Below are 26262 nucleotides of genomic sequence, written 5' to 3' on the forward strand. Positions count from 1 at the left end.
AAAAAAAAAAAAAAAAAAAAAAAAAAAAAAAAAAAAACATCTGTAAAGTTATATTTCACCACATCTAAGCTGTAATTGGGTTAGTTGATTGAGTATTATTGAGTGAAATTTTGCTCTAGAAATTATAGTTCAATCTTCTCCACCAACAAAAATATAAATCTCCGTCCACACTAAAAAATAATTAACAAAACACCTGTGCATCCAATCCTAGAAAACACTTCCTTGTATACTGGATATATGGAACAAACTTCCACAATACACCATCGATTCTACTAATATAAACAAATTTAAAGCTCGGTTGGATTTTTATTTGGAGAAAGGCAAGGATTAACTTATTTTGAATTTAATACAACACAATTACTGTTAAATTATTATGAAATCAATTGTGAGCGCATAAAAAAAAAAGCGCAATAACTTTGCATGATGATGTCGTCTTTCACCCTGCGTACCGCCAAAAGTCCCGAAAACCCTTCTGGATGGAAGGAGAGAGGCTCCTCCGGATAGACTGTCCATCTCAAGCATGACTCCACTGAGAGACAGCCTGTGTATTCACCGCCTGGTAAACTCTGATCCGCCACCTATAAGATAAGGTCCTTCCACAGTCACTGTGCCCACATGATGCACAGATGGGGCCTTGAGAATCGATTGTGTGAATGGAGAAATGTGCAGACCATTAAACTTATGGTCAATAATGCCAGCTCCATTCTTTCCCCGGCAGAATAAATACGATGTCCACAGGGCATGCCTGAAGTCCTGGCTACGGGCTTGCAGACCCAAAAGTCCCCCTCTGACCACCACCATACAAAACAGGAAGAACCACATATTTTATATGGTTTCATAATATAAAAGAGAAATAGTATCGTGTTGACCTGCCAAACAAGCCAAGTAAAAAATCAATTTATTGAAGTTTGGCTTTGCCGTTGGCGTTGTTTTGAGTGACTGAATCTAAAGTAGCTAGATAAAAAAAACATTAATTGTATTGAACTTTCGATAAGAAATACACAAAAAGAAAATGAAGACAATTTTCTTAATAGAACAACTCGCTATTGATGTGCACATATACAAAACCAAAAGTAAAATTTGTCGAAAAGATGTGAATAGCGGAATGAAGTATAAAGGGAGGCTGATAGAACACCATTATTTTATTAGGTTTTATAATTCACTTATATGTGAGATACAGCATAAAAAACTAGATGGAGCGCATGAAGCTATTATTGGATTAAGCCTAGTCTTAATAAAGTGTTGCAACTTCACGTTATGACGATTGGGTTCCTTCCAAAGCGGTAGAGTTCTCAGTTCTCGCCTACGCGAAAAACACCATAAAATTATTTTTTCAAGAGTTTAAAAATTTCGAGTCCCTCGAGATTTGTTATTCGTTCTTCGAAATCAAAACAGAATATCGCGTTACTCCTTAAAACAGGAAATTTCGTCTTATTTTCTTGGCTAGAGTTTGTTCCTTTGACCAAAAACAAATTACTTAAATTAAAAACTTTCCACCAAAAGAACTTTTGATGACGAAGTTTTGACTCTTAGCGACCAAGGGGAAACTATAAGCACGATTTTTATAATTAATCCAGGGAAATTTTAAACAGTCCTTGTAATTATAATAATGAAGTTTACCTTATGTTTTAATAAGTAAACTCGTGCTTGTCATAGAAGATGTTTATGAAGCCTGTTTCATGAAAGATTAAATAAATGCTTTAGTAAATAACTAACTCACGTTTCTGTATTTTTGATAATGGGTCAAATTGTCGAGGCTTTCGTTTGATAAATATTTTCTTTGAAATATCACCCCAGAGGTTAAGTTACAACCAATCCAAAAACTGTAAAGATTTAACTACGGAAACAGAGGAACCCTAACCCGGATTTTTATTTCCTCTTTGTGATTAAATATGGCAGACGTTAAATTTTCTTGAGTACTGACCCTTATCAAAACCCGCCGACGTTTTATGGCCGGTTTTTCAACCTCGCTCAGTGGATCTGTTTTTAGAGAGGGACAAATTATTACTACGTGACTAACGAAGAAGCAAATATGTCACTTTTAGGGAGATTACGAAAAAGCTCATTTTAGAAGTTTCGTAGCAGTTCAAAATACTTGCAGAGAAGATCATGGTAAGAGCTTTCAAATATTATAAAAATCTAACAAGTCATAAAAAAAAACAATAAAAAAAAATTGATAATGTTAATGATATCAAGTTACATAAATCTTATTGTTTTTTTAATGCTTTATATCTATATGGTATATTTGGAAGAAATAAAAACATCAATTTAATACAAGATAATCCTTGTTGATGTAGCAGAGAAAGTTGCCGCCCTTCCTGGCTTAAAATATTATAAAAATGTTAGTAATTCCTTGAGTTGTTGTCCCGTGCTTTTAGTTTGAAAAATTATTATTATTATTATTATTATTGATTTATTTAGTATCGTCCTATTGGGATTTTATATAATGATTATAAATTGAATTTAAAACAACAGAATAACATAAATAAAGCATTTAATATAATATTTTTTTTAGTTATTTTCACACTAACATTGAAGAAACCTTGAAATTTGTATACGAGTAATAAAAATGATTAAAAATTAAACGAAATTGTGAACACTTAGCATACGTATAGAATACACGTTATTAAATTGACTAAAAGGTGTTGAACTGATTTGGCTTTGAATGTATCAAAATTATAATCTAAAATATCACTGACATCTATGTATTAGTTCATTGACCAGTCTATGTATTCTCTCCGTAACGGAATTGAAGATGAAGTTATTATTATCAAATAACATAATTCCGTCTAGCATGTTTTGGAGGTACATGCAAGAACAACCAATGTATGGCGTCAGGGCAGTCCAATCTTCGATTAACAATTTTTATGCAATAAAAGGAGAATTTTTTTTGGCTCTTCAGATAATTTCGATAAATTGAGTTTACTTTTACATTAAGAAAATGTTTTATTACAACGGTAGTTAAGGGTTAGAAACCAGTCCCACGGAAAAGTTAGCGCATAGTATCTGAGCAAGGTTACTTCGAGCATGCGGTGTTGGGTGACCCAAAAGTTTTATATTCGCTTGCACAAACCTTAAGGGGTGTTACTTCGCTACTTGTGGGCGCCTCGGCAATATCACAAACATTGGGGTAAGGTTCGAATCGATACACGAGAATAGAATTACTCGAATTTTTAACGTTTATCTATTCAAACACAAATTTGTTAACAGACATGTTATAATTAACAAATTTGGTATGAATGCATGTCGTATTCCAAGCAGTTTACACTAAATTAATCTTTTTATATAAAGATGAGTGTCTGTGGTAGATGGGTGGCCGCGTGGCGTGGATTTGATTTTCATACAAATCTACAGTTTTATTCCGAGATTTATGAGGTTTTGCTCAAATGTGTTCATAAACTTTTTAAAAATTCTGTAAAAATCCCTGGCAACGCGGGGATTTCAACTAGTAAAAAAATATTGATAACTAAGGCAGATTCGTGAAAATCAAGAGAATTCTTGACAAATCAATTTTAAAAATAACAGATAAATAAGTTTCTGTTAAAATATTATATTGTAGATAGGTACTTTAACGCTTTGATAATAACACTTAAATTTAAAAACATTGAACCAGAGTTACGCACAGACGACGAAATTTAGTATTTTTGTTACTGCCCGAAAAATGAAATCATTTTGTGAAAAATTACCTCAACAAATTACAAATTTTTAATAGTAATTATAATAATGAAGTTTGCCTTATGTTTTAATAAGTGAACTTGTGCTTGTCATAGAAAATATTTATGAAGCCTGCTTATGAAAGTTTAAATAAACGCTGTAGTAAATAACTAACTCCTTAAATTACGAAGTTCTAGAACAGTTCCATTGTTTAAAATAGCTACAATTTTCTTTGAGTCGAGTTTTATATATTTATTTAAATAATTTAACTACATTTATGTTCAATAAATAATATTGACGAAAGTAGAGAAAACGGTAAAAGCATTTGTATGGAAATCTATTCGGTGGAATTTTCAGCAAAAGGATAATTAATTCAACTTATCTTCAAAATTTTTCATCGGAGTCCCGGCTATAGAATAAGTCCCTTTAGATAAATAATAACTACTTGAGGTTAAGTCTTTTAGATAAGAAGTTCGTAATAATTAACATGTAAATTGGATAAATTTAAAGGGTTTAATGATTTAAATTACACTGTCCCAGGTATAAAATACGGAAATAAAAAGAATTCACGTTAAGCCTCGTTTTCTACCAACAACACAGAGGGCAATATTTTTCCCTGTCCTATGGGAGGGTGACTATTATCAGGGAGATAAACAATCTACTCACTATGTTCATGAGATTTAATGCAGCATTTTCATATACCACGTTATCCTTCAATCTTTCAACGAATTATTAGTTGGATTTTGTGTTTGACGCCATTCCGGATATAACCGAGTAGTAACCCTATCTATTCAGGGTATTTTTAGGATGCTTCTATAGACATTTCAAAGGGTTCTCTATCTTACGTGTCAATGCTCGTTCTAGTGTCCGGGTTTCCATGCTATTGAGAAGAATAGAGAGAACAGGACAACGAATATTTCTGACTCTTATGTATTAAATTGTGTGTCTGTTCCTTTCACATCAAACTTATTATTGCTTGAGGTTTAATATGAGTTTATCAATTTTAATTAACGAAGCATCATTAAAAATCGTTTATTAAACTATATTCGATCCTGAAACATGAAGGGATTGATTTTTTAAATTTTTATATATCGTGACATGAAGGCATGAATTTTAGATGTTCTAGAGTTCTAATATTACAAAAAATAGCATTATTGATGTTGTTATAGTTGAAAATTCGATTTTTGTATACTTTTTCAGGAAATTCGTGCGGCCGAACTGAAATTTCCTGAAAATCTTCCTACAAAATATCGAATTTTATAAAAAAAAATCGTTGTCAGTTAAAGAACATTAATAATGCAATTTTATTTAAATATCAGCACTCCAAAAAACCCAAAAGTCACCAGCCGCCACTACTTGTAGATACATTATTAAGGTTAAGTTGTTACAAAAGAGTACAAAAACCATAAAGTTATAATAGTAGGTAGGTATAAAAAACAATGTAAAGGATATAAGTATGTATTGCATTATTACAAAAAAAATTATACAATGAGTTTAATAAATAACAAGACCACAGAATAAATAAGCAATTAAGTACTGTGTAAATAGTTACACAGTACTTAGTGAGTAGTTTTTATTATAAATATTAATATAAACTGTCATGAAGCAATTTTGTAATTCAACAAATCTATTTTACGCCTGATCACAGAATATAGTTATATTAATACAACGATAAAAATTTCATATGATTTTTTTTTTAAATTTGTTACAAACGATTAACATTGATAACACAATACTTATTTTATGTAGGTAGTGCTATATTATTCCAAATTCCTCCATGCAAATAATCGTAGATACTCGTACATGAAGAAAAAACAGAAAACAAATAGCTAATTTAAACTTGTTTTCTGAAAAACCGTTAAAACTAACAAAAGTCACGACACTCAACAAGTCACGCCACTGTTCTAATACTAAAAATTAAATTATAAACTTTTGCTCTAAACGACCATTTTTCATCTTTATCGGAATATCGATTGCAATAATTAAAGCCATTACACAATATCGTGATATCGTAAAGCACCTTAAGAATACGAATTGAGGCCAAGTGCCGCTATTAATATTAAGGATTGTTACGAATCACGACCTACCTTGTTTTAATTTCGGTATAAATTTACCTCTGCCTTGGCCCTTGAAACCGGCCAAGGAGGGAGGGGGAGGGGGGAGGGTGGCAATTCAACTCAACTCACGTCTCGTAATAAAACACTGACAGATTCTGAATTTGAATTAGTTATTATTTTCAACAGCACCCTTCATAAATATTTCAGGTTTAACTGGAAATAATTGTTTGTACAATCACAGGCGTTACGTTTTTACAGTATTTTATGAGAGAATACGAATATTCTCAATCATATAATTTCCCTTTTGTACGTGAGTACAAAAACATATGTCACTTTTAATTATGACGTGCGAACGTAGTGCAAAAATCTGGTCTTGTTCAATTTGCTAATATTTAATTAATATCATAATTTTATTTATATACTAGCGCAGATCCTTGAAAAATCACGGAATATTATTATTTCAATTTTTAAAAGACAATTAAAATAGTTTTCTGTTAAAATATTATATAACAGTTCGGTACTTTATCGCTTGTCTGAATTTTTTTAAATAAACATTTTCATTTTTTATAATGATCCCAAATATTCAAAGCAAAATCAAGTTCTATATAGAGATCTGGAGATACAGACAAACAACCGAAATCAGTATTTTTAATACATTTCTTATTGAACAATTGTCGAAAAAATATAAGTCAAATAGTATTTAAAATGATTTTACAAAGTTCAATGATGAAATTGACGTTACAAGTGGTAGTGGTATATTGCAGATAGAACAATCTGTGCAAATTTCATGGCACCGAAGTTCACAGTCCATATATATTATTGCTTCATACAAACAAATTTCTGCTACAGTTAAAATAATTCTATTTTTGCATCTAATTAAATTCTTGGTGGAATTCCATCGTAACAATGACACCAATTTTAAACATCAGCCAAACAAACAAACAAACAGCTTGAAGATTGGTGTGATTGTTTGAAACCGGTTTGATAAACAAAAAATAAACTATTGGAACAAAGTCTAAAATTGGTTTCATTATACTCGAGTTAACTTTTTCACTGAAAACATGCTAAGTAAAAAATGGAAGTGAAAAAAGTATATTGAACATAAATAAATAAAATATCAAGTAACAAAAATTAATCAAGTAAAAAGGTTAAGGGAAGCGACACATTATGCTATACGCATCATGACTTGGCCTATGTCAGCATATCGCTCGCCCTACACTATGAATCGGAATTATGGCGAGCGATATGCTAAAATAAGCCAAACCAAGATAATATAGCGCTCTTATAACGTGGTCTGTCACAGGCAAACTGAAGAAGAAATATTATGAATAATTTGAATTACTAAATAAAGCGAAAAATAAAAAGAACTACATAGTTGAATAGAGCTTTATAAACAATATTTGTCTGGAAATTTGAACGGAAATATTTGTATAAGAGAGGATGTTATTATTATTTTACATTTTCCTAGAAATTGACGGGATAAGAATACACAAAGTTAAGTTCCGAGAATAATGTCAGATTGGAACTTACACGTGTTGAAGAATATGGTATATAATATTGAAAGCCAAGTGTAATTAAGTAGATATTATGGCTGGATTTGACGTTGGATTTTTTATGGGAAGCTTAAGATTTCAAATTAAAGATTCGTTACAAAATTTTAATTGTTTTTAAGGTTCTCGGTTTTGTGTAGAAATATTATGTGTTATGATCATTAGCTATCATTATCTCGATTTCATATTAATGTAAAAATGTGAAATTGGTTTTTGCATTTTTTTTTCTTTTTTTATTATTAAATCTAACAAATTAGTTAAATGTAATAAATTCATTCAATTTCAATTTCAGTGCCGGCAACCCGGGCGTTTATTTATTATTAGTTATGTACATACATGATTTTTCTCCTTACCCTCCTCACTAGACAAAGTCTGTTCTGAGGCTGGTAACTAACAATTTCTAATTACATAAGAACAAATAAGTGGTAAAGAAAAAAAAAAAAAGAAATATCTATATTATAGTAAAAATAATAATAATAAAATAAGAGGAAAATCAGAATTTAAAAACAGAGTACAAAAAAGAAAATATATAATTTTAGATATTAAGAATATTACTTATCTCTCTTCTTTCTTTGACATTCAACCAGTTTAAAAATCTTTTGAATACCCAATTCAAATTATTAGATGCGACGTAGGTCTTTGTTTGGGCTACAAACTTATTGAATATATGTGGTGCCAAGTAAGATTCATGTTTTTTTGCAAAATTCGATTTGATATATGGTACTTGTAGTTGATTGTGTGTGTTTGCTCTTGTGTTTTGCGAGTGAGTTATGAAGTGTGGTGATATTTTTATGCAGTTTTTGTAGATGATCTTCTTTATGAATAGTTTATTTATGTCTAATAGGTTATTGTTGATCATTAGCTGTTCTGTCGGATGTAGATAAGGCTTTCTAAACATAATTCTGATTATTGTTTTATGATTAATTTTAAGTGATTTGAGATGAGCCTCTGCTGCTGCTCCCCATACTGAAATACCATACATAAGAATACTTTGACAGAGTGCAAAATATATATTTTTTAGCTGAGGTAGTGACATAATGTTTCGAATTGTTTTGAAGATGTAAGAGAGTTTCCGTATTTTTTTTGTAATTAGGTTGATTTGGAGATCCCATTTTAAGTTATTGTCAACAGTTAAACCGAGATATTTAATATTTTGCGCATAATCAATTTTGTCACAAACACAGCGTGAGTTAGTTAATGAGGTAACTATTGGGTGAATTGAATTGAATCTATTGTGGGTAAGTAACTTCTTCTAAATTCCTACCTAGGCTCTATGCTTATGTGTATATCCCTGTCTGTTTCCTTTTTTGTTTCTTCTTGTTTGTTCTACTCAACCTCCCTTTTTCTATTTGTGTAATGTTTTGTATGGGAAACTTATAATTATGATATTTTTGTACTGTTTCGTATGTGAAACTAATATTTTTGAACAAAATACCAATGTAAAATTGTACCTATTAACTCCCACCTATGTATTGTAAGTTCCTCTCGTCGTACAATGAGTTTTGTAACTCATCGGGATTGCTCTAGCAAAAACTAAAAAAATATATACATATATTTAGATGAGACATTAAGCGAAAAATTACGTGCTACTTTATACCTCCAATAGACCTCCGATGGTCCCCAAGCTCTAAATAAAACTACAGAATCTGATCCGCGGAAGCTTACCGCGTTCTAATAGTGTAGCTACATTAAAAATTCAATGCGGTGTATTTATTATGGGCATTATATTCTATCATTTGATACTTTATTATTTTTCAAACTATTACGAGTGCCTTTTGTAATCGTTTTTCTTCATTCCTGTAAAAATTTACTTTTAAAATGAAGAGCACAATCCGCACGCCGAGTAAAACGACTGAAAAGAATATCAAATTTCTATTTTGTTTATCACAAATAATTTATTTTAAATAAATATATATGTTTGATCCCTCAGTTGATGAAAATGTGTTACAATATGTAAAACAAATAAATAATAAAAAGATTTTTACATAACCCCCATTAATGGATTAAAGTGGATTATAACATTTGACTCTAAAAACAGGATATTAAAAAAATCATTGTTACCACATCAACGATGTTAAAACTCCTTATTTTTTAAAAAGCACTTAAACATTCCTTAACTAAATAAAAACAGTATGTTCACACACAGTAATACAATAATGCGCTGCCGGAAAAACGTCTGCACCAATTGGAAGGTTCAAGATGTTGTGTAAGAGTCACATCAAGCGGGAGAAAACATAGCATATATACATGTAACAATTAATTAGTAATTTGTAACCTTAAATGTAAAAATTACCAAAATAAAATTAGTAAATAAAAAATAAATCTTCAAGAGTTGAGCCGAAAGACTGTAGTTTTTTCATAAAATTTTTTTACGTAAATATGTAGGCACTCACCAGAAAAAAAGTCGTATTAACGGTTAGTAGTCAAGTTACTATGCATCATCGTAGTTGATTTTTTTACGACATCCGCCATTCCATTAACCGAAAACCAATAACCAGCGGTGCAAAATATTATAGAACTCACCTTCAACGGAATCTTGTTTCTATGACAGTTTTACACTTTACGTTTTTCCTACAGATTCCATGCAGGTCATCTTTCCATACAGATTAGGTACGGAAAATAAGCCTCGTTAACTTTGTTTTTTTTTTTAATGCTAACTATAATGAAGGTTACATAAATAAGTCTTATGAAGTAGGCTTTTAAAGTTAAAATATAAAGTTAAAATATATATTTTTTCTATGGTGGTATATATACTTATATTATAGGTAAATGTATTTTAGTGTGGTAAACCGAAATTGCTGTGAAATTTCAAAAAACAATGATGACAAAATAACGAAAGAGATAAATGAAGATAATATAGTTTATAACTTTGATAAATATTTTATTTAAAAAACCACTCAAATAAACACTTAAACGTTCAATGATTCCTGGAAAAAAATATAAGGGAACAATTAAATTAACTTTTAATTGGACACAACCATCAAAATTCTTGGTTGATCGGTACAACAACATATTTTCTAAGTGTAACTAGTATAATAAAACGTTAATATTTTAGCACACCATTGTAAATAGTGGGTAAACCAGCTAGAGTTATTATCAAATTCCTCAAAAATTGCCTGCCGAAAAATACACCAACAAATTTTGATGGGAATAGTACAATATTTATATTATTTACTGCCTTTGAAATTAAATAAATTATTTTTAAATAAATCCAGCAACTAATATCACAAACGTGTTTCAAAAGTTAGTGCATTATCATCTAGTTAGAAAACGACACCACTGGCAAAAGATATAATACGTCATGGATCCACGTGGAAATTAGTGATACAGTGTATAGCGGATATATGTAGAGGCGACTCCAAATGATATGTGTTATAAATATAGTAATTTAACTCTTGAAAGCTGAAGCTAACTTAAAAAGTTTGATTTTCAAAAAAGTACTCCTTACTTTAAAAATTCTTTTTTACTTTTACTCTTGGATGTAAAAATATATTTCAAATCAATATCATGTAATATCACCTCCCGACGTCAGTGCACTTTACCTCAGGACACTGTGTTTGATGGTCAACTTTTTATGGCATAGAATAAACAAAAGAAAAGAAATTGCGATAAAACTATTACTAGATATGGTCAACTTTTGTGTCAACAACAGTAGACCTCGCGTCCAAATAAATATGTTTCAATATTTTTCATATTTAATAAATCAAAACTATAATTTCTTCTGAAATCATAAGATTTCTATGTAGGTACTTAAATACCTAGCTACTAATATAATCCATATATTGTATGTAATACTTTTATAAAAAATAAGGAATTATTCAATTTGTCCGTTGTTAATTTTGTGGCGATACAATTATTATATTCGGCAAAAAATATCTAACACAAACACTATAACAAATACAAAGCACAATTATGTTGGTCTTTACTGGGGTGTACAATCTATGATATTTCGTTCTTAGCTCGCACAGGCTTTGGGCTACCCCTGGCTAGTTACCTCATTCCTTTCTCCACCGAAATATTAATCCAATCTTCGTCAAAATCCCTATTTTTCCCGAGAGACGAAGCTTAACCCATATACGGGGTATCCGGAAACTAGTGTTACAAGCGGAAAACTGGTAAATATACAACATATGGAGAACCACAAACACTTATTTTTTTTCGTTCTGAATATTTAGTTTTTCATTTTAATTTTTATTCATTTGCTGCAGCAACAAAGGGGTTGAAAAAAATTGTGGAGCTATAAAAGACATTAATCAGCTGACATTAACTCCCATAGCGACCGATATATTTTTATAATTTGACCTAAAAGATTCCAAATTCCGAATCGATTTATTCGAAAGCGAAAGCTAAAACTAAAAAAAATATATTCTACAAAATCGTCTTGTGATGTAGATTCAACAGTTTTCCGCTTATGCCACTAGTTTATGGGTATGAAGAAAAATTTCAAAAAGATCAAATAAATTGAAAATTCGGAATAAATTTCCCTCCCCATATGCATTAAAATAGCAAAGTACAATTTTCGCTGAACGGTACATTTTTTTGATATTCTAAAAATGTGGTAATGTGGCTTACTTTCACAGGGCGCTCGTTATTATAAGTGGGATGATTTAGGCATAACTTTCAAACTTTATTAATTAGAACAAAGGGTAGAATTTTTTTCATTCGCTTGTCAAACAGTGGTGCCTATAAATTTCAATGGTGAATACCCATATTTCACTTCTAGAGCCCTAACCAAATTGAATTATTATTATTTGTTTTGTTTAAAATATCTACAGAAAATTTGTCTCTCTAAAATTGTGGCGTAAAGTTTTTGAATACTTTCAGCAAATTTTCTAAGCTAGTTGTTACGCCATCCTGCGAATTGACCATCAATTTATTTTCATATTTCACCTACCACGTAAGGGATCACGGAGAGGATGGACAACTGCATTAATCTATTGTGACCCAGAATCCTTGCGTTTCAAATGACTTTTTAATCAAAAACAGTGCAATTAGTTATCTAAAAAATGTCAATACACTTAATAAAATCGAGCTAGAATAAGTCAGTCATTATTTTGTTTTTAAAACCAAAAGGCATCAGATAGCATTCCACCTGTAATCATAGTTTTGTAAAAGCAGCCAAAATGTTTCAATGCTATTGTGAGCGTTTAACCATACAAATTTCGGTTATATTGTGTGAGAGTAAACGTGATAATCCGTTCCCTAAATTCAAGAGGTAGCCACCAGCGTAAATGTGATCGTCGCGGTACAACTGTAAGAAGGGCGACATTTAATGAACGTATGTTACCATAATACTCGCATTTTCTGAATTCTAGGATGCCTGGAGTAATATCAAATGAATGCAAGCCCGGGCACGGACACCTACCCTATTCCCTATGTGCCGGTATTTCAGTATATAAGGAATGTTACGAGTTAGACTGGGGTGGCAGGAAATCTACCCACCTGACGAACGTAAATATCTCTCAAGCCGAGTTATCAGGGTACCAGAATATCGCCCACATCGAGGACGCGCAATTATAAATTCGACCGAAACTCGAGGAAAGAAACATCTATATTATAATGCACACAAATTATACCTCCAAACAATCAATTCCAATTTAATTGATGGCTACACGGTTGTCGATTGTTTCATTTTTAAATCCATCTATTTGAACTTCACTTTTGTTTTAGGAAATGAATGAATGCAAATTTTGGAAGTTGAAATTAACCCACATACCGACATTCGGATGTCGTTATGAAGTTAAAACACGGCAGATAGACAATCCAGTCTATCAAATTTTGTTGGCAATTACTTACACACGCGCGGACATAAAAGCATTTCTCTAAAATCGGAAGGCAATTGCAGCATATAAATAAAAGTCGATCCTACCCGATCGGCATTTGGTGAGGTAGTTAATCACAAGCACAATCCTAAATCAAACCGAAAAATAGATTTTGTTTCTATATTTTTATGTATTAAAAGACGCTTTAAAGAAGATGTATTATGGAGAAAAAATGACTTACTTTTTACGGGTTGATTTTTAAGTTGTGTATTTTCTATACTACTATAAACTAGCACAGTGGTCGGCAAAGTGCGGCTCCGGAGCCGCATGCGGCTCTTTGGCTCCTTGAGTGCGGCTCTGGCACAAATGCTAAGGTCGCTCTGCTATTTTTAAACTCCTGAAATAATTCCTCTACTGACAAACACCATTTCAAAACAACAATTTTAAGGCTGGCCGCATACATACGTTTTCCGTATTCGATTTCCGAATTCGTTTTCCGTATTCGAAATTCCGTGAGACTAGCGCAAACGTTCGTTTTTCTTCATTCGGAATGTATAAACGTCAGAACCAGTGTTGCCAACAAGGGCGATATATCACCATTTAGGCTACTCAGAGTGAGAATCGGCGCCGAAAAAATCTAAGAGGCGACTGGTCGCCAATTAAGCTACTTCAAAAAAAAACCATTTTAAACATGTCCCGAAATTCTCTAGCCACCCTCCCCCCCCCCCATGAAATTTATTTTTCTGAGGATAAATTTTATATTTTCTTGAAATTCTCTAGCCACCCCCCATGATTTTTTTTTTTTTTCTGGGGACAAATTTTATTTTTTTGAAATTCTTTAGCCACCCCCCCACGAAATTTTTATTTTCACCTAACCTAACAGCAAATTCGGCTACTTTACGCTACCTTATGTATGAGAAACGGCGATATTATCAAGTCAAGACCCGTTGGCAACACTGAATTACTGACAGGAAATTTCCGAACGTTTGCGTCGACACAAACAAAATGTATGCAAGAGCTGCGTTCCACATGACGTCATTAGGTTTTTTCCATTCGGTTTCTCCGAACGCGTCGGCTTGCATTCGGAACGTGCGTAAGGAATTTGTTCCGTTCGGAACTAAAACGAACGTGTGCGGCAGTTAATGTATTTTCTACTGATTCCGTGCATTCGGATGTCCGAATACGGAAAACGAATTCGGGAATCGAATACGGAAAACGTATGTATGCGCCCAGTCTTAAAAATGAGGGAAGCATTTCTCAGCAGGTTTCAGAAGTTTAAAAACCGCAAAGCGACCTTAGCATTCGTCAAAAATCCTCTTATTGACATTGGTAACTTTGAAATACAATTGCAAGATTTAAAAAAACAAGGAAATATGGAGCTCTAAATTTCAACGTCTTTGTATTGATTTGGAAATATTGGACAAGTGTGATCTTAGTTCACAACACAAGTGGTCTGTTTTGAAAGACCTGGAGAAGGGAGACATGACCATTTTCAACGTCTGGAATAGTATTCCTGACTCTTACGATCAGCTGAAAAAACTCGCGTTTGTTGTTTTTTCCCTTTTTGATTCTGCATATTCATGCGAACAATCTTTTTCAAGCATGAACTTTATCAAGAGTAAACTGAGAAGTCGTCTTATCGATGAGAATCTGGAATCATGCTTAAAATTTAAAACAACAACATAAAAACCTGACTTACTGACATTTTCCAAAAAGATGAAAGGACATTGTTCGCATTAAGTGTTTGCCAGTCATTGACATGATTTAAATTTATGTATAGGTACCTTACTTTCATATTATTGTCTATCAACGGATAAATATTTATTAAGTGTGAAATCACATTTTATTCAGTGTACCCGTAATTTAATGAAGGTCTGGAATTATAACAAAGGTTTACTAAATTAAAAAACAGATTTAGCTATCAGAATTTTTTTGAATCGTTGTAATGTACATATTTAGCTCTTTGGCCAATAAGTTTGCCAACCACTGAACTAGCACATAACATTATTTAGCACAATTTTTACATATAGCAATAATTAGTCGCATGAAATATTTATTATTTCCAACACAACAAATAATTATTTGGCGTGTATAAGCCGACATAGCTCAGTGGTCGAGAGCACCTGACCGGACATCAGAAGGTACGGGTTCAATTCCCGTTGGCGGCATTCATTTTTACTCATCAGATACTTTTGATTTGCAACAACATTAATCTGATAATGACAGTGCGATTAATTTCAATAAATTGAAATTATTGTAGGTTTCTATTTTCATCAGTCATCAAGCAATCATTTGTAACCTGCAATGTAGTACTCCATAAATGATTTAGGCGAAATAATAACACTCTCGCACATTCAGCTTATTAGCAATTAATTGAGTCCACAAAGAAGTCGTGCCCGTAAAAGGTCTCCATTACGACATTTTAACGTCTTTAATTAACGATAAAATAATAACGACATTCTTTAATGTGCCATTGTGTTCAATTATATGTCCGGGCGGTGGACATTTTAATACCTCTTACAAAAGTGGTGAGAAAAACAATTTACGTTTTTAATTAATACCAAACACCTGTTTCTCTTTATTAAGATGTGTTTTTCGTAATCTTAAGCGGTAGGTGGTGTTATTCAATTTAAGAAAAATACGGGTTTTCACAGCAAAATCTTTTTGACGTATTTTCGGTACTCTACTAATCTTTTTAATCGTGCTACTAACGCATATAATGGGTTTTTAAATACTTCACTATTCACACTGCAGACAATTTATTTTTTATTTGTGATGATTTTTTCCGGAAATTTTATATTTGGAATAAAGCGTTTGTGTGAGTTTGTTTAAAATAACTGCAGTTTATTCCGAGCTTGACGAAATTTGACCTTCTAAACAAGAGGAAGGTCACTGTCTACATCTGATTTTGAAAAACTCGGCATAAAACCCGGTCAAGAATGCGTTCAAATATGGTTTGAAAAGGAGATATGGAAATACGAATGTTAATTAAGCGAAAATGGTGAAAATATTTAATTAAATACGATTCGTTTGAAATAGACCAAAAATCTCTCGACAAATGCTTTCGTTTTTTTTTAATTTTTATTAAAGCGACTATTTAATTTGACCATTGTAAAAAATATGATATTAAATATATGTATACTAAATTGTATTTCTTGGTCCTTCTCACTAAGGTTACCTGTGCTGAGGCGAACTAAAGTTATTTTTTTATCAATAACTTGCATTTAAAGATTCACAGTGAATTCCTACGAGTTCCTACGAGAGCGGACGTGTTTTAACCGCTCCGGTTTGTTTAATCCTTCCAGAAGGTTTCCCTTGTTAAGAGATCGCTGAAAAATGTTCAGCATCCGTGTTTTATATAGTGCTTACCTTCTTATTTCACGAAATGCGCGTAACTTCTACCGTTTAGCCGGAATTTGCAATTATTATAGCATTTTAAACCGATTAAATTTTGAAAGTGAAGCTAGAACAAAGATTCTCAATGCAGTCGAAGATTTTATACCTGACCCCTCAAGTGTCAAGTGGTATCGGGATTTACGGGACCTCTTCAACCGAGGATATCTACCTAGAAAACAGATAAGCCATATTTTATTTAAAGTTTTTGTTTTTATTTTCTGTTTTTGTTTATGTATTTTGTTACAGATGAAACACATACACTTCACTTTGACTTTGGTTCAAGATTTTGCTTATGATAGCCTGCGATAAGCGAGCCCTAAAGGTCTGAGACAGAGGTGTGAAATCGTCGGATCACGACAAAATAAAGAATTGTAATTATTTTTTGCTGGATTTTATTTAGGTACTGGAGCTAGGAAAGAGTCTAAAAGGGTCGAGAGGATACACTAAGTGGCATGAATGGCTAGGAAGTGACTAGAGAGACTAAAATAGACTAGAATGAGGTGATTTTGCACAGCGGTGCTGCCAAGGTCTGTTATCTATGTGAGGATATTGTGTCAGCGCTTTTTATTAGCAGCAGACAAATGTCAGCGCTATATTAGCAGCAGACACATACCTGAACGGATGACGAACCTCGTGCTGGCACTGTTGGTGGACGCGGTGGCCTCTCTCGCTGCAGCAGCTGGTACAGTTCCTTCGCCACCTAGGATTCTTGCAGCAGAGTCTCCATCTTCTATCTTCGTCGAGCGTCACAGCGGTGTTGCCAAGGTCTGTTATCTATGTGAGGATATTGTGTCAGCGCTCTTTATTGGCAGCAGACACATGTCAGCGCTATATTAGCAGCGGACACATACCTGAACGGATGACGAACCTCGTGCTGGCACAGTTGGTGGACGGGGTAGTCTCTCTCGCTGCAGCAGCTGCTACAGTTCCTTCGTTATCTAGAATTCTTGCAGCAGAGTCTCCATCTTCTGTCTTTGTCGAGCGTCACAGCGGTGCTGCCAAGGTTTGTTATCTATGTGAGGATGTTGTGTCAGCGCTCTTTATTGGCAGCAGACATATGTCAGCGCTATATTGGCGGCAGACACATACCTGAACGGATGACGAACCTCGTGTTGGCACAGTTGGCTTAAATAACAAATGTAGATCCTAGGAAATAAATTGTACAGCGCCCTTGAGGTGATTTTTCACAAAAACGGCGCTCTACAAATTATCCAATTATTATTATTATTATTATTATTAAATAGAAAGACAAACGTGTTTTTAATAATTTTCGGCGATTACTTTGAGATTTTTTTCTATGGAAGGTATGTCATATAATTAATGTTTCGACATAGCAAATGTATGGATATTATCTTCAAAACTACTTTTTTGGAACTTAAAAACTTAACGAAAAATATTTAACGAGACTTCTTGTTATAAATCGGTAGAAATCGGGTATGCGGGGGGCTTAAGCTAGTTTAACTATCAAGCAGAAAAAAGCATTTGAACTTCCAAACATGAGTAAGGTCACTATTTACATTCGTTTTTGAAAAACCACCCGACCCCCTTTTCCTACCCTTAAAGCACAATTTTGATGATTTTTTTCACATTTGACGTTCGAAATGTTAGGAAAATTATTGTTTATTTCTGATCGAAAAATTCTGTCAAAATCCGGGCAACGGGAACTTCAGCTATAATCAAATTTGTAAGCAATACATTTCTTCTAATATCGTATTATCAGCGATCCAGCATAAAGTTAAGCAATGCACTGCAACAATGCATACTTCTTCATGCGAGTCATAAAATTTAATAAGTATAAGGTTACAGTAAACCGACCTATATAATTGGCTGAAACTTCGTCGTAAAGAACATTTATTACTTAAACGCAGTTTTGGGTGTCTTGCCTGCGAGACGATTTTATTTCTTGGCCATATTTGAGTATTAGCTCCGATACAGAATAATAATAGTTTGTTAATTAATAAACGACAAAAAGATTTAAAAATTTACGTTGGGTAAAAAGTTAATTATCAAATAAACAAATATCTATTAAAACGGAACATAATAATAAATGAAAAATTCATAAAAATAGTCATTAATAAAAACATTTTTTCATTATTATCTCGTCAAGTATGAATATCTGTATCGAAGGACCAAAATGTTCCATTTGAAATTTATATAAGCTACTTGCAGTAGTGAAAACTGATATAAAGTCACTAAAAGTACAGATAAAGGCCTAAGTCTAGAAAAGTCATTAAAAAACTAGGTTGAGTTAAGTTACGGCGTAGGAAATTTAAATTGCCATTAAACATTGTACACGAAAAAAAATCTCTTTTGACTTTAGAAAAATTTAAAGACATTTGAGAGATTTAAAGCCCATTTTTTATAAAGGAATTTCCAGTATTTTTTATTTAAAACGCATCATTTGCGCTCTAATTCGTAGCCCTACTCAAAAGTTTAATTTGAAAGTGACGCACCCTAACGGAGATGAACCGTCGCGCCTCGGCTGACAGGAACCTTTAGATGAAATTTGTGATGGCTATTAGCAGTACTATCAACCAGCGTGTCTCTAAGAGCTTCCGGAAACCTTTTGTTGAAAATTTTCAGTTTCTGGAAATCTGTTTTTAAATTTCCACATAAAAAAACGCTTCTCAGCAAAGTGCTTTTGAACCAATGGTAATGGAATATTTTTGAGAAAATATAGAAGCATTAAAAATTCAAATATGAGCTGAGTCTCTGTCTTGAAATCCAGTACAATGAACTCTTAGGACGGGTTGTTTCGGAGAATCTGAACAATTCATCAAATTTCAACGTTAATTTGCGAGTTCTGTGAAAGATATTTTCTAGTTCTGTTATTATTTCAGTTTTGTCAAGCAACTAACCTATAATGATATAATATCAGAACTTGAATAGGACTTTCACAGAACTCACAAATTAACGTTGAAATTTGATGAATTGTTCAAATTCTCCGAAACAACCCGTCCTTAAAGTTTTGCTTTGAATTATTTGAAAAAAAAAATTGCAATTGGTTTCTTGAGAATTCAGAGAAACTAGAAACTACCAAATCGGGTTCCCGCACAATACTACTAGCGTGATAGTAGTGGAAAACGTTTCGACGAAATATAAGTGACTGTCCCGTGATTTTTCACGGGTGCGCGTGTTAAATAAAAGCCTGTTTTTTAATCAATGGGGGATCTGGATAATAAGTACTTACACTTATTTATGTTATTAATCCCGAAACAATTGTGATATAGCCACTTCTAAAGCGCTCTTACGACCACATACTTTTTATTGAACATTTCAAATAGAAAAATTATAAGTTACATTAGGCCAAATAATGTATACATGGATAATGGATATGTGCACAATGATATGTAACAATATTACACGTACAATATACGTTGAGGATAAGCTGCAATACGGGAGAGATTACATTATGGCCCAGTCAACATTAGTTTCTAACCAGGCAGTGCCTGTTCTAAGAAACTAATCATGGCATTCACTTTGTTGTTTGGTATGTAATATCAAATTGTTGTTTGGTATGTAATATCAAATTGTTGTTTGGCATGTAATATCAAGCTTTAAAATATATACATTGTATTAATTTATTTGTATATGTTATATACTAAATGCGAATAGAAAAGAATTAAAAGAGATGATACATTTAGGCACTCATAATAAATTATCAGATGACATTGTTTTAATAATATTTCGGAATCTATCCTGCCTAAATTTAAAAAAAACATTTTGTTATTTTTGGACCGAAGGATGACAAGTTTACACAGCTGTGAAGGAATTGTCGCTGCGTTATTCGTTTGAACAGTAAGGTCACTTATTTTTTTTATTTAGTTATAATAAAATATTTAATTCAATTTTATAACTAATATAAACCCTTTAAAAACTTGTTACATCTATATCTTGATCAAACTGCGTAAGCTCGGTATTGACGGAAAACTTTCAGAATGGTTTGCTAGCTATCTAACTGATAGAGTTTTACTTGTAAAAATCAATTTGTTCATTTCCAATCAATTTATAGCTACCAGTGGTGTACCACAGGGGTCTCATTTAGGCCCAATATTATTTTTACTGTTTATAAATGATATTGTAAATATATTTGATGAAGATATTAATGCGTTACTTTTCGTAGATGATTCCAAATATTTAAAATAATCAAAAGCGCTGAAGATTGTATCTGTCTACAAAATAATTTGGACAGGTTAATTAATTGGTGTTCTCTTAACAAACTTCATCTGAACATAAATAAGTGTAATTCAATAAAATTTTACAGAATAAATCAACCAATCATTCATTCATATAAACTCAATAACTCAATCCTTACCTCTGTCGAAGAAATTAATGACCTGGGGATAACTTTCGACTCTAAATTAAACTTTATATTGCATATAAATAATATTAATAATAAAGGAATGAAAATGCTAGGCTTCATTCTTCGAAATTCCAGAGGTTTCAGGAATATTTCAACATTAAAAATTTTGTATACATCCCTGGTTCGTAGTCAAGTCGAATATAACTCCTCGATCTGGTCCCCCCACTACAAATTACATTCAGATTCAATCGAAAAAAATCAACATAAATTCCTAAGACACATTAATTTTAAACTCGGTATTCCCATTGAAAATATAAATTATAATTACTTGATGAAAAATCTAAATTTATTAAAACTCTCAGATCGAAGAATTATATCCAACTTAATATTTATGTTCAAAATTGTAATTGGTAGTATAGACAGTCCTGATTTAATTAACCTCATTGAATTTCATATACCCACGAGAGCTACTCGTTCTAAAATTTTGTTTAAATGCAACAATATCAGGACTGAGTATTCCAAACACTCGCTTGTACCTAGGTTGCATGAAGTTAGTAATAGATACGCAGATGTGGCAGATCTATTTAACTGCACGCAAGGTAGGTACAAGAGGGCTATGCTATCAAATCTTTTCAATCAATATTAATTTAATCTAATTCTACCTTATTTGCACTATAGAAACTTATGTACTTGTATCTCTTGTTTACTTACTTACTTACTCTCTAATGTCATTTCACAATCAAATGCCACATATATTTGTAATTCTTTTTTAAAAATATTTCTACTATTTTAACTGTGACATGTTATCATTGTTTATGGTATATTTATACCGTTGATATTAAATAAATATCTTATTCTTTATTATGTAGCATTTTACTTTTTTTTACTTCTGCCTTATTGTCTGATGTTTGTGATATACTGATGAATTATACTCAGATAAAAATATGTATAATAATAGTAAATTTTGATTTTAGGAAACCATTTTTTATGGAAATCGCACGACTCCTCCGGAAATCAGTTTTTACCTAGAGACACGGGGAAAGTTTAGTGAGAAAATTAATCAAAATTATTAAAAAAAATAATGACTTACCCTCACGAAGTGTTGAACACTTTCCAGTAGCATTCCGTACATCTTGCGTTTGTTTTAATTCCCACTTATATACACTTAATGTCTTGAGTCCAGTCGTAATGGACGATTCAATTATATTTTATTACACTCGGAACAATAACACTCAATGATCCTTAATTCGCACTTGACGTGTTCACTTATTAATTAAAAAAAACACTACAACAGTTCTGCTTGGAAGTAGAGGTCTATCTGGAAAAATAGAAGGTTATTTACTGCGGAATTCATAGGATCAAGAAACGATATTTTATAATATTATTTTTAAATGAGAGATTACTTTTTAAAGCTTCGTGACACAATCTATGTTTGCAATTGACCTATCTAACTAACCGTCACGCCGTTTCCCCGCAGGGGTAGGTAGAGTGAACGGACCGCCAAACAACTCAGTCTTGGCACACTCCTTGCCTTATTCACATTCATACATACTCTTCTATTATTCTGACTCTTGACATGGCCCGACTGGAGTAATCTGATTACTTGTCTACCATGTCTTTCTGCCGGGTGTCCCCTACTTCTGCTACCATTCGCATTCGCATTATATATTCTCCTTACACTCCTTTTTTCGCGTTCCTTTCTTAATCTTACACATTACGCTTACATCAGCCTTGCAATCTTTACGGATCTCCACATTTCTCACACGATCATACATGGTTTTACCACACATACGAAATGATTATTTGTAGTACCTATTGCTTGAGTTCCCATTTTTTTTAGTTTTAAGTTTTTTTTTATTTTTTCAGTAACAGGTTCTGCTTTCTGAAGGCGTTGGTTCATTAGTGGCAGTATATGGTTTTACCACACATACGACTCAGGGATCTTATTTCAACAGCATTCAGTCTATTTTCATACTTTCTCTGCCAGTTACATGCCTCACTTCCATACATCAGGGTAGGTACCAGTACTTCATTGAGGACTGCTAACTTCGCTTTTTTTGACAATTTTTTGTTAGCGCCAACTGCGTTAAGCCCTCTATTAACGGAGTTACCTGCATTTACTCTTCTTTCAATATTACTGCCAGCCTTCCCATCTCTCGTAAATATACTTCCTAAATACACCAACTCACCAACCTGCTCCAAATATTCCTCATTCACAACTATATTGCACGTAAAGATTTGGTCACAAATTCAAAAGTGACTGCCAATATCCAAAAAATTATTGATTCAGTTTCAATAATTTTCAGGTATTAGTTATAATATTAATTAATATAAATTAGTCTAGTTGTGACGAGAGATATGTTATCCGAAAAAATACCTCAAATATCTCTTACTAACCCCTTGTTTAATTCTACAATTTCAAAAAATTATTAACATTAAAAGAGATTACTGCAACACTGAAAATATTCCCGGAAACTTCAACAAAAATTAGCTTTTGTTTTTGAAAGCCTTGAGAAAAGATTAAAGGTTAAATTATTAAAAAAACAGTTGAAGACAATCCCAAAATTATATAATATTCCATATTCAATCGATACATAAAGTTTATTAAAGCTTTATGTTAGTCGCAAAGTCAGAGATAACAAACCGATGTTTTATAAACAGGAAAAATATTTTTATTTCACTTCTTAAAAAATATATCAAGCTACGAAGTAATTTCTTGAGAAGGAGTACGTAGAATTCGTTTAATAGACGAAAAATCTTGAATGACAAATTATCAAAAAAGAAGGTGGCGTACCTACTCAATTCCTGCGATTATAAAAAACGTGATTATTTCATATCATGAATGGGAGCTGTAAGCTTAGAGGTTGAGATGTTTATCAGTAAATTTTATTGAATACAGTAGAATATCCTCACAATAGCCGAAATAAACATTCAGAATATATATATTATTTATATAAAGAAAATATTTCAGTATTATCTGACAAAGAACAAGTAAAACAGTGAACAGGTTAATTCCTAGAAATGTGATTTGGAAGAAAACGGTTATCACCAATTTGCCTAAGTTCGACTTCTAGGCATGATTTTGACCAATGAATCTGTCTTTCCAAGAAAAGATTTGGATATTAGAATTTTTCTTATCAATTCCATCAGAAGGAAAAATTAGATTCATTTGGGGAACTACAACAAGCAAAAATAATTTTTGGTTTGCTCATTTAAATAATGTGAAAACTTTGTGGTCCATTTAGAATAAAGTTGTAAAGAAAGTGCTTTATATTTTAGTTAATAGACAGATGCTAGAAACAATTAATGATCCGATTACGAAAAGGTTTATTATTTCTTGTTATTAACAAGGTTCTAAGATATCTTATTGTTATTATTTATTCATTGCCAGATGTGATAATTAACGTCTAGGGCCAAGTATAAATACAAAAGGGATTAATTTATATGATAGTCGAAGATGGTGTAAGAGAAGAGAAAATAATTCGTGTCAATGGAACGTAATTTAATGGAATAGGTACGACTAGAGTGCGTTCCTTTAGTGATACTCAAACTAACACTTGTACGAGGCCCTGTCCGTAAATGTATACGTGAGGGTGAGTTTTTGGAGGCGGAATATGATTGGCTATGCGGGTGAATCGGAATCGACAGGAAGGTCGAGAAATAAATAAATATAAATTCAGTTTTTTTTAATACTCGTACTTACCTCTTAACAATCATAATACGCACAAATTATTGAGGTAACACTTCATTTCAACTTAATTACTACAAGAAACAAGGAGAAATTAAAAATGGGTTAAAGTTCCGATTTCCAATTTAATATAAACAAAATTTATTTAACATAGCGTCACCTCTAACGACAAATTCCGCTCATAAAAGTTTTTAGTAAGTGCACGTTTTTCCATCCCCCCGACGTAAATAGTTGTTTCTTGTAGTAATTAAGGCGACAGAAGACTATAATAATGGGGACTCACATTTGAATTAATTCCGACGAATTTTGAACTGATCCCTACGGATGTTAGTTATTTATATTTAAGATTAATACCGTTAAAATATTTTATGTAAAATGGTTTGAAAATTTTATAAAACCGTTTTTCAACCATAAAATTAGGGGTAAGTATCAGATTTTACTTTTGTAGACCATGAATTAGTAACATCCCGAAAGATTCTTCTAGAAATATCTGAGAAGTTAGTAATACGTTCATCAGAAATAATACAAATAAACCCTACGAAAAGATAATTTTTTTAGGCCCGCTAGTGCAAATTGGACCGTAGGTTCGTCCATTACGCGGGGCCGCGCGCCGAATATTATTTTTACGCGACTTCATCACTTATGTCGTTAAGATTCACACTTTATTTTAGAGATTTGCTGTAAATTTGTAGATATTCAACCATAAGTCTGTCCAATACACAGGGCAACGCGTCGCATATTTTCGTACTTAAGTCGTTAAGATTCCGACTTTATTTCAGGGTATTGTCTCGTCTTGTTGAAACGAAGGGTTATTTCAATAATTTGTTGGTACACATTTTTTGTCAGTGGATTTATGGTATCCCCCGTTAGAATGTTGTGAGGTTGAGCTGGGGAGGGGGAGGTGGGTGAGTACGTATCTGGTCACCAAACACGATTAAAGCCTTTTTAAAGGGTCTTAACCGCTCTACCACAGAGGTCATCAATACCAGATGCTGAAGAGTGTCTTTAGATAAATAATGTTAGTTTTTTTCTGTACACATGAATTTATTATTCAACGAAATACGTTTTGGGTGAGATAAATACTAAACACCCTCTGCTGAGGCTGTTGGAAGAAAAAAATAATTGGCAAATATTGGGAACAAAATTTTATTGTTAAACTATTCGGGGAAGTAGAGTTTAAATTCGAAAGACTAATAATTTTTTAAAATTATACTGAGTTTTTTTTGTTTCAATCTATTTTGAAAGAAGAAAATTGTTTAATTTCTGAGTAGGGTTATTCACATCATTTGGGGTGACGCAAAATATAAATGAAATCAATGATTTATTTATTTATCAATAAATGCTCTTTGCCAATCACAAAGTTATTTTCAAAAGGTTTGCTCTTCATTATTACTTCATGATTGATTTTATCTTTCCGAGAATTTATAATAAATTAATATTTCATGTTCCTTGTGACATCAGTTGTAAAAACCCTTTCAAAGATTCGTCAAACCCAATGAACGATTTCTCATTTACATTTCCCGTTTAATTTTATACTTCCTGGAATTATTTGAAAATTTTGTCGATAATTCCTTTTGCAGTGATATTTATGATATTGGCAATGTTTGAAGACTACTTTGATTCTAAGAACAAACAAATAGAGTCGTATAATATGTGTTTTTAAACCTTTGCCATTTTCTATTTGTGAATTGATGAATAATCTTTGTTTAGCAAGATCGATTAAACACATTTGCTCGTTTGTAGAGTTTGGTTCGTAAAGCATTTGAAAAGTGTAACCGGTAACTAATGCCAATATAACGAAAAATGAGGTTGTTCTTATCACTAAAAAAAATAATACAACCATATAGGTAAA

At 32.3% G+C, this 26262-nt stretch overlaps 1 protein-coding gene across 1 annotated transcript in view; it reads right to left on the reverse strand.

Moving 5' to 3' along the window:
* LOC149418033 (soluble guanylate cyclase 89Da-like) overlaps nt 1-22036 on the reverse strand; it is a 215621-nt gene extending 193585 nt beyond the window's left edge. Inside the window, exon 1 of the mRNA XM_089639623.1 lies at nt 21813-22036. Coding sequence (XP_089495749.1) covers nt 21813-21854 — 42 coding nt within the window. The 5' untranslated portion in view covers nt 21855-22036. The remainder of the gene's footprint in view (nt 1-21812) is intronic.
* Nucleotides 22037-26262: the final 4226 nt, after the last annotated feature.

Source organism: Hesperophylax consimilis, chromosome 14 (assembly GCF_061612785.1).
Source record: "Hesperophylax consimilis isolate HC1 chromosome 14, BYU_Hcon_1.0, whole genome shotgun sequence".
Taxonomy (NCBI): domain Eukaryota; kingdom Metazoa; phylum Arthropoda; class Insecta; order Trichoptera; family Limnephilidae; genus Hesperophylax; species Hesperophylax consimilis.